General features: G+C 26.8%; 1 protein-coding gene across 1 annotated transcript; it reads left to right on the top strand.

Moving 5' to 3' along the window:
• The first annotated feature begins 6,588 nt into the window (after positions 1-6,588).
• Positions 6,589-8,198, top strand: LOC111684399 (sphingosine-1-phosphate lyase). Its single transcript, XM_046955376.1, has 5 exons — positions 6,589-7,086; positions 7,147-7,383; positions 7,458-7,667; positions 7,728-7,966; positions 8,033-8,198. The coding sequence occupies exons 1-5, from the start codon at positions 6,604-6,606 to the stop codon at positions 8,181-8,183; spliced, it is 1,320 nt and encodes a 439-aa protein (XP_046811332.1). The 5' UTR covers positions 6,589-6,603; the 3' UTR covers positions 8,184-8,198.
• Positions 8,199-8,678: the final 480 nt, after the last annotated feature.

Genomic DNA, 8,678 nt, shown 5'->3' with positions numbered 1-8,678 from the left:
CACTACTATTTCTAAGTTAAATTGGTGAAAAATAATTAACAGTTTATGACATACTACCTACACCATAGACATAGGAAATTTAAATTTCAAACTAGTTTTTGGGAAAATGACTTTAGACATTTGTTGAAAATTCAAAAAATTTCTTTTTGAAGACAGTGTATTTTGGCCTCACTAACATATTTCAAATGCAATTAGACATGCGCTCTAAAACCAAAAAATGTACATTACAAGTATTTGGATTTTTCATCTAACATTTTTTTTCATAAATAGTTTTGAAACATCAATAAATATTTCCAACTATGTTCACATTCATTCATAAAGTTTGTGTGTGAACACACTTTTACTTTAAACTCCCTTAAAGCAAATCAACTATGAACAACTAGTTGAGCTGTTAAATTATATGAACATTTTTTTTACTATGGTAACGTTAGTAAGTTAGTTGTCTCCATACAAACAACCTATTCGGTTAGAGTCAACAATTAAGTGTGGGTGGCATAGAGTTTCCCAAAGTTAAAAAAACTGTAGGCAAGAGTTTTTGTTGCTGAAATTCCCCCTGAGGGAGTATGAAGTCTTTTTTTATATATATATACAACTCGACGACTTAACATTTAGTTGGCTAAACTTTGTTGTATATTGTTGAAGGACATTATACATACAATTAGTTGTTGTAGTTACTGTTGTTGTTTAGGGAGTGCCTTTATATTTTGGAATAAATGGGGTTTGAAACCCATTACAATAGAGTGAAACTTTTTTCTATACGAACTCAAAAAAAATAAAAGATAAAATGAACAACGTCATGCCACATTTTTAGAACATTTACGCATTTCAATAATTTTGTTGTTTTTAAAAGGATTTAGTTTTATGTAAAGTAGACAACAGATCCATAAGAGAATGTAAATAAGTTTTATGGATTCTAAATTTTACAAATAATTCCTTTAGACTCTTTGATTCCTTTAGAACTTGATCTCTTAATTCATTCTTTTAAACTACGGCAGCTACAAGTTAATTAGAAAGTACTTATAACCTTTTGCTCAAACTCTTATCCTTGATACGGGTACCAAATGTTTAATCAATAAACTACAAAATTCCATGAAATAACTAATTATTTTGGGTAATTTTTTGTTAATAAACAGCGGAAAATTTCAAAAACAAAATGTTACTACAACTAAGGGAACAATTTCTAATTGGAACGAAATGGAATTAAATGAAACATAGCAAACAAAAGTTCAAAACTTTAAGAAAAACATTGCACTTGAAAAAGTCATAAGAAAAACAGTAAAATCTAAGTAAAAGCTTCGAAATTTTGAAGTGAAACGAAATGGAATTAAATGAAACATAGCAAAAAAAGTTCAAAACTTTAAGAAAAACATTGCTCTTTAAAAATGTATAAGAAAAACAGTAAAATATAAGTAAAAACCTTGAAATTTTAAAGTGGAACGAAATGGAATTATGTGAAACATGCTATTAGCATGTTAAAAATATTAAAAAATTATAAAATTTTAATAAATTAAATAAACTATATTAAAAAAGCAAAATTATTTAACAAATATAAGAAATTTGGGCAAAGGAACGAAATGGAATAAAGTGAAACACAGAAAAATATGTTTTAAACTTTAAGAAATTGAAAGAATTTAATAAATCTATAAGAAAGTTTGTAAAAATTAGATAAACATCTAGAAATTTGGAAATGGAAAGAAATGGAATTAAGTGAAACATTGTAAAAATTTAGTTATTAATTAAAAAATAGCTAAATTTAAAGCAAAATAAATAAATTTTGCAAAAAAATTAAAAAAAATAGTATTTTGAAGTAATTTGTTAAAAGGAACATAATGGAATTAGGTGAAACAAAGAAAAATATCTTTTAAACGGAATTTATTTTATAAAAATTATAACAAAAATAGTAAAAGTAAAGTAAAAATTTAAAAAAAATTGAATTGGAAAGGAACGGAACTTTGAAGAAATTTGTTCAAAGGAACAAAATGGAAAAAAATGAAACATAGAAAAATACGTTTTTAACTTTACAAAATTGATAGCTTTTATTGAATTTATAAGAAAAATGGTAAAATTTAAGAAAACGCGTAGAAATTTTGAATTGAAACGAAATGGAATTAAGTGAAACATACTTAAAATTTGATTTAAATTTTAATAAAACTAAATTTAAAGCAAATTATTTATACTGTGGTAAAAAAATCACATGTTTTTACCAATTAAAAGAAATTTTTCAAAGGAACGAAATGGAATTAAATGAAACATAGCAAAAACATACTTAAACTTAAAGGATTTTATTAAATCAAAATGAAAAATGGAAAAATTTAAGTAAAAATTATATAATTTTGATGTGGAACGAAATGGAATTAAGTGAAACATGCTTAAAATTTTGTTTAAACTTGCAAAATGTTTAGATTTTTATGAAGTCATTTAAATTGTTGTGAAAGATTTACAATATTTCGTAGTTTTAAGCAATTTATACAGAGGAACGAAATGGAATTAAATGAAACATAGCAAAAATACACTTAAACTTTAGGAAATGCATTGTTATTATTAAATCAATAAGAATAATGGCAAAATTTAAGTAAAAATTATGAAATTTTTGCTTGGAACAAAATGGAATTAAGTGAAACATGTTCAAAATTTTGTTTAAACTTGAAAAATTTTTAGATTTTTGTCAAATCATTTAAACTGTCGTGATAGAATCCTAATATTTTGTTAATTTAAAGCAATTTATACAGAGGAACGGAAAGGAATTAAATGAAACATAGCAAAAGTATACTTAAGCTTTATTAAACCCATTTTTCTTCTTAAATCAATAAAAATGATGGCAAATTTTAAGTAAAAATTATGAAATTTTTGCTTGGAACGAAATGGAATTAAGTGAAACATGCAAAAAATTTTGTTTTGACTTGAAAAAATTTTAGATTTTTGTGAAATCATTGAAATTGTTGTGAAAGATTTACAATATTTTGTTAGTTTAAGGCTATTTATACAGAGGAACGAAATGGAATTAAATGAAACATAGCAAAAATATACTTAAACTTTAGGAAACACATTGTTCTTATTTAATCAATTGGAAAAATGGCAAAATTTATGTAAAAATTATTAAAATTTTGCTTGGAACAAAGTGGAATTAAGTGAAACATGCTCAAAATTTTGTTTAAACTTGAAAAATTTTTAGATTTTTGTAAAATCATTTAAACGGTCGTGATAGAATCCTAATATTTTGTTAATTTGAAGCAATTTATACAAAGGAACGAAATGGAATTAAATGAAACATAGCAAAAATATACTTAAACTTTAGGAAACACATTGTTCTTATTAAATCAATTAGAAAGATGGCAAAATTTATGTAAAAATTATGAAATTTTTGCTTGGAACGAAGTGGAATTAAGTGAAACATGCTAAAAATGTAGTTAAAACATATTTAAACTTTAGTTAACACATTGATTTTGTTAAATCTATAACAAAATGACCAAATATTACAAAAATGTAGACATTTTAAATGGGAACGAAATGAAATTTAGTGAAACATGCAAAAAATTTTGTTTAAACTTAAAAAATTACTGAGAAATGCTAAAACTTTCAAAAATTTGTAATATTTAAATAGAGGAACGAAATGGAATTTAATGAAACATAGCAAAATTATGCTTAAAACTTAAGCAGATTGTTTACTTTAATAATTTCATTAGCGAAAAGCTTAAATTTGTGCAAATTTTGTTTGGAAAATTCAATTAAATTTGAGACTTTTGTAAGTTTTGTTTTTATTTTCATTTAATGGCATCACTGGAGCCACAAGAAAATCAAAAATAAATGTTGTTTTATAAAATGAGAAAAATTATGAAATGAGTTGAAGATGATTTTTAATGACTGCATTGCAGACTATGAGTCACTTCACACAATATGCCGAAGAGGGATGTTATTTATGACCAACAATTTAAGGTTTTAGAGGAAAACTTGTAAAATTCTAGGATTTTCTTTAAAAGTTTATAAACTTAAGTTAAAATTATTTCAATTGAAATTTTCTAAAATTTTAAACAATTTTTTTCAATATTCAATAACATTTCTGTTGTTATTGGTGGCGTAAATTTCTATTTACATTGATAATTAGTTAAACAGAAATAAAAACAAAAACAACAATTATTTTTCATATTAATTTGCATTCAATAGTTAGAATTATTTACTTATTTTAGTCAACTATATAACTTGTATATACAAACACGTCTTTAGATTCAAGTTATCGAGGTAAATATTAGAAATATTTCTTAACGATAAAGAAAAAAATAACAGTGGGCCCTCTTTAAATAGCTCTCAAACTTAAATATTACAAAAACATTTCTCATAATTAAAAATTCCTTAATTATTTCATAAAACTCTTGATTTCACTTTCCCAGCACAACGTTCTCTTTTTCTTTTTACTTTATCAAGGTTTTACTGTTATCAGTTTTTTTATACATATTTGATGTGAGCGTATTATTTACCTATTGTAGTATAATTATTTGTTTTTTAATTAAGTTCATATAAATATTTGTTAATACATTGGTGTTTGTAATAAACATATGTTTTTTTAATAAATACTTTAGCAAAATAGAATTATAGTTAAAAACACTATTTAGTATACTTTTCTATCAAAATATGATTAATTTATAGGCTGAACTAATGCCTGTTAAAAATTGGCAAAAGAAGTGACATTCAAACAAATACTATATATACACGTTTCACAATAAATCCATTGTGAGTAATCTAAACTCATGAATGACATTTGACCATAAGAGAAAATTATTATAGCCAAACGTTTAAACCATTTTCCATTTTTTTCGAATCTCCTATTTACATTATCGATAAAACGCAATCATTAATCATATAGCAAACAACCATAATTTGGTTTGTTATCTATAACTCTATATTTCTTATCTATATATAGACAACAAAAACTTCGATGTGGGAGTTTCATAAATGATAAGAAAAAACTGCATTGCGTTGGATATTTAACGATTTGATATCACAGATAAAATTACAAATGCAAAGAGCTACAGAATTAACTATACAGAACTAGAGCCTAACTAGAACAGAACTAGAAAAGAACTAGAACAGAACTATAACAGAACTAGGAAAGAACTAGAACAGAACTAGAACAGAACTAGAACAGAACCAGAACAGAACTAGAACAGAACTAGAACAGAACTAGAGCAGAACTAGAACAGAACTAGAACAGAACTAGAACTCAACTAGAACTGAACTAGAACTGAACTAGAACTGAACTAGAACTGAACTAGAACTGAACTAGAACTGAACTAGAACTGAACTAGAACTGAACTAGAACTGAACTAGAACTGAACAAGAACTAAACTAGAACTGAACTAGAACTAAACTAGAACTGAACTTGAACTGAACTAGAAGTGAAATAGAACTAAACTAGAACGTACTAAAATTTTTTTGAAAATAAATTTTAATCCAATGTTCTTATCACTTAATTTTCTATATTCTTGGGGGGTTTTCTATTATTTTAAAAACAACAACACTTTATGTAAAACTAGTGTGTGTACTTTATTTTTCTTTATCTGTCATGAATTTCATAAATTTTAAAATATATGTATGTCGGTCTTTTACTGGCATGTACCTAAGTAAATATTTAAAGTATCGCAAATATAAATAAATAATATAAAAATTTTAATAGATTAGTATTAGCAAACTGATATTAAAAATCAATATGCAATAGGTAGTAACATTTGTCACAGAAATTTTTAATTAAAGCATAAAGTAACAAGATGTAAAATCAAGTTTTTATTAAAAAAAAAATACTTTCTTTGTTGTGCTTTTTTATAATAATGATTCATTAAATTGTATAAATGCGAAATTCAGTTCAAAGATATTAGATATTTCTTAATGTTTTTTAATAACATGTTCTTTGTTCCTGTTTTCAGGTTATTACAAAACAGTGTGTTATAACAACTGACTATATTATTTATTTAAAAAGTGATTGATTAATGGAAAAAAATCAATTATTTCAATAATAAAATGTTTTAATTTTTAATAAACTTAAAATTTTTAAATAAACTTGTTCACTGTTCACATTTTATTGCACTTTTATCAAATGTATGTCATAAACCCTATATTAACACGTTTGCATATTTTTTCTTTAAGTGTTTTTGTGTTGAAAAATTCCTACTAGTTCATATTTGTCTTAAAGATTAGAATCGTTTGTTGTTTTTAAATATTTATTGAACTATAGGTACTTTCAGGTTAATGATTATAAACAACTAAAAATAGAAAATTCAAAACAAAAATTACCTTTTTTTATAACCGTTATTACACACATTTTCTTAAAAAACTAGAATTGATTGAAGATCTAGTTCAGTTCAAGTTCATTTCTAGTTCAGTTCTAGTTCAGTTCTATTTCAGTTCAGTTCTAGTTCAGTTCTAGTTCAGTTCTAGTTCAGTTCTAGTTCAGTTCTAGTTCAGTTCTAGTTCAGTTCTAGTTCAGTTCTAGTTCAGTTCTAGTTCAGTTCTAGTTCAGTTCTAGTTCTAGTTCAGTTTTAGTTCTAGTTCAGTTTAACACAGTTTTCTAAAAATGTATAATTTATTAAAATATGTTCATATGAATATTAATCCATGTTCGAAGATTTGTGCCTCCAATTAATCCTCCTTTTCTTTTGTTATTTACTTTCAGGCATTTGGGTGCGTGGTAAAAGACAATTTTTCCGTTATCTTAAGAGAGTACCTGCGGTACGTAGAAAAATCGAATCAGAACTAGCAAAAGCTACAACTGATTTTGAGAATGATATTTCAAAAAGTTGTGAAAAACTTACCTATTCCCTGCGCTTACCCGAAGATGGTCTTAGTAAAGAGGAAATTCTCAAATTAGTGGATGAACACTTAAAATTGGGCCATTACGATTGGCGTGATGGTCGTGTATCGGGTGCTGTTTATGGTTTCCAAGAGGACTTAGTCGATTTAGTGACACAAGTTTATGGTAAAGCTTCCTATACGAATCCCCTGCATCCGGATATCTTTCCGGGTGTGTGTAAAATGGAAGCAGAGGTAGTGCGTATGGCATGTACACTATTTCATGGTGATGCTAAGACATGTGGTACTGTAAGTAGGGAAAAAGCTTTAAATTGAATGGAAAGGAATTCATTTTTTTGTTATATTTAGATGACTACTGGTGGCACTGAATCTATTGTGATGGCTTGTAAAGCTTATCGTGATTATGCCCGCGAACATAAAGGTATTACCCAACCAAATATGGTAGTGCCTCGTACCATACATGCTGCCTTCGATAAGGCTGGCCAGTATTTCAATATTCATGTGCGTTATGTTGATGTCGATCCAGAAACATATGAAGTTGATATGAAAGCTTTTAAAAAGGCAATTAATTCCAATACCATAATGGTTAGTCTTATATTGTAAATATACATTTTGTTATTTTCTATTAATCTTAATGAAATTGCACACTTTTTTTAAAGTTAGCTGGCTCAGCGCCTAATTTCCCTTATGGTACCATGGATGATATAGAAGCTATTGCTGCTTTAGGTGTTAAATATGACATTCCAGTGCATGTAGATGCTTGTTTGGGTAGTTTTGTGGTGGCCTTAGCTAGAGTAGCTGGCTATAGTACCAAAACTTTCGATTTCGAATTGCCCGGTGTAACCAGTATTTCGGCTGATACTCATAAGGTTTGTATAAGAAATTTTAGTTAAAGTTTAAAGTTTTTTTTAATATAAATCTTACCTTAGTATGGCTTTGCTCCTAAAGGCTCTTCGGTTATTTTATACTCTGAGGGTAAATATCTTAATCATCAATTTACCGTTACCACCGATTGGCCTGGTGGTGTTTATGGCTCTCCCACTATTAATGGTTCTCGTGCTGGTGGTATTATTGCCGCCTGCTGGGCTACTATGATGAGTTTTGGTTATAGCGGCTATTTAGAGGCTACTAAACGCATTCTAGATACTGCCCGTTATGTGGAGCAAGGGTAAGTTTTGCAATTGTTATTTTTACATAAAAAAATCATGAATTGTTTCGTTTATTTTAATTGTAGCATACGTAAAATAGATGGAATTTTTGTCTTTGGTAAACCTGCCACTTCTGTGGTGGCCATGGGTTCAAATGTTTTCGATATCTTCCGTTTATCGGATGCTTTATGTAAATTAGGCTGGAATTTAAATACTTTGCAGTTTCCTTCGGGGTAAGTCGTAAAACTTATTTCACAACTTCATTGTTTATCATTTATTTGTTACAATTTTTAAAGTCATTTAAAAAAGAACATATAAACAAAATCCAAAATTGTTTAAATGCTATCGAAAGTCTACAACATTTCTTTGTTACACTATTTATTATTCTTTTAGAAAGAAGTAGAAGAACTTATTATGTTTATGGAAATCTTATTCGTTTTAGGATTCGATTTAGATTCACTTTTTAGAAATTGAAAATCAATTTTAGTAAAACTAAAGAAAAACAATTGTAAATATGTGGTTGTTTTAGTGACAAAAAGTATAAGTTCTTTTACTTTGAAACATTTGACTTTAAGATCTATCAAAAACTAAGGAAATTGCTAAGAATATAAATTCGATGGACAAAACTGAACAGAACTAGAACATAACTAGAACAGAACTAGAACAGAACTAGAACAGAACTAGAACAGAACTAGAACAGAACTAGAACAGAACTAGAACAGAACTAGAACA

Source organism: Lucilia cuprina, chromosome 6 (genome assembly GCF_022045245.1).
Source record: "Lucilia cuprina isolate Lc7/37 chromosome 6, ASM2204524v1, whole genome shotgun sequence".
NCBI classification, from domain to species: Eukaryota; Metazoa; Arthropoda; class Insecta; order Diptera; family Calliphoridae; genus Lucilia; species Lucilia cuprina.
Note: the sequence above shows the minus strand (reverse complement) of the source record. Positions and strands in the feature narration are given on the sequence as shown.

What these genes read in the sequence shown, in the direction of transcription:
- LOC111684399 (XM_046955376.1), top strand. Translation starts at nt 6,604, where the DNA reads ATGTTCGAAGATTTGTGCCTCCAATTAATCCTCCTTTTCTTTTGTTAT. An exon ending in TTAATTCCAATACCATAATG is followed by an intron (nt 7,384 to 7,457) that starts GTTAGTCTTATA and finishes CTTTTTTTAAAG; the next exon opens with TTAGCTGGCTCAGCGCCTAA. An exon ending in TTTCGGCTGATACTCATAAG is followed by an intron (nt 7,668 to 7,727) that starts GTTTGTATAAGA and finishes ATCTTACCTTAG; the next exon opens with TATGGCTTTGCTCCTAAAGG.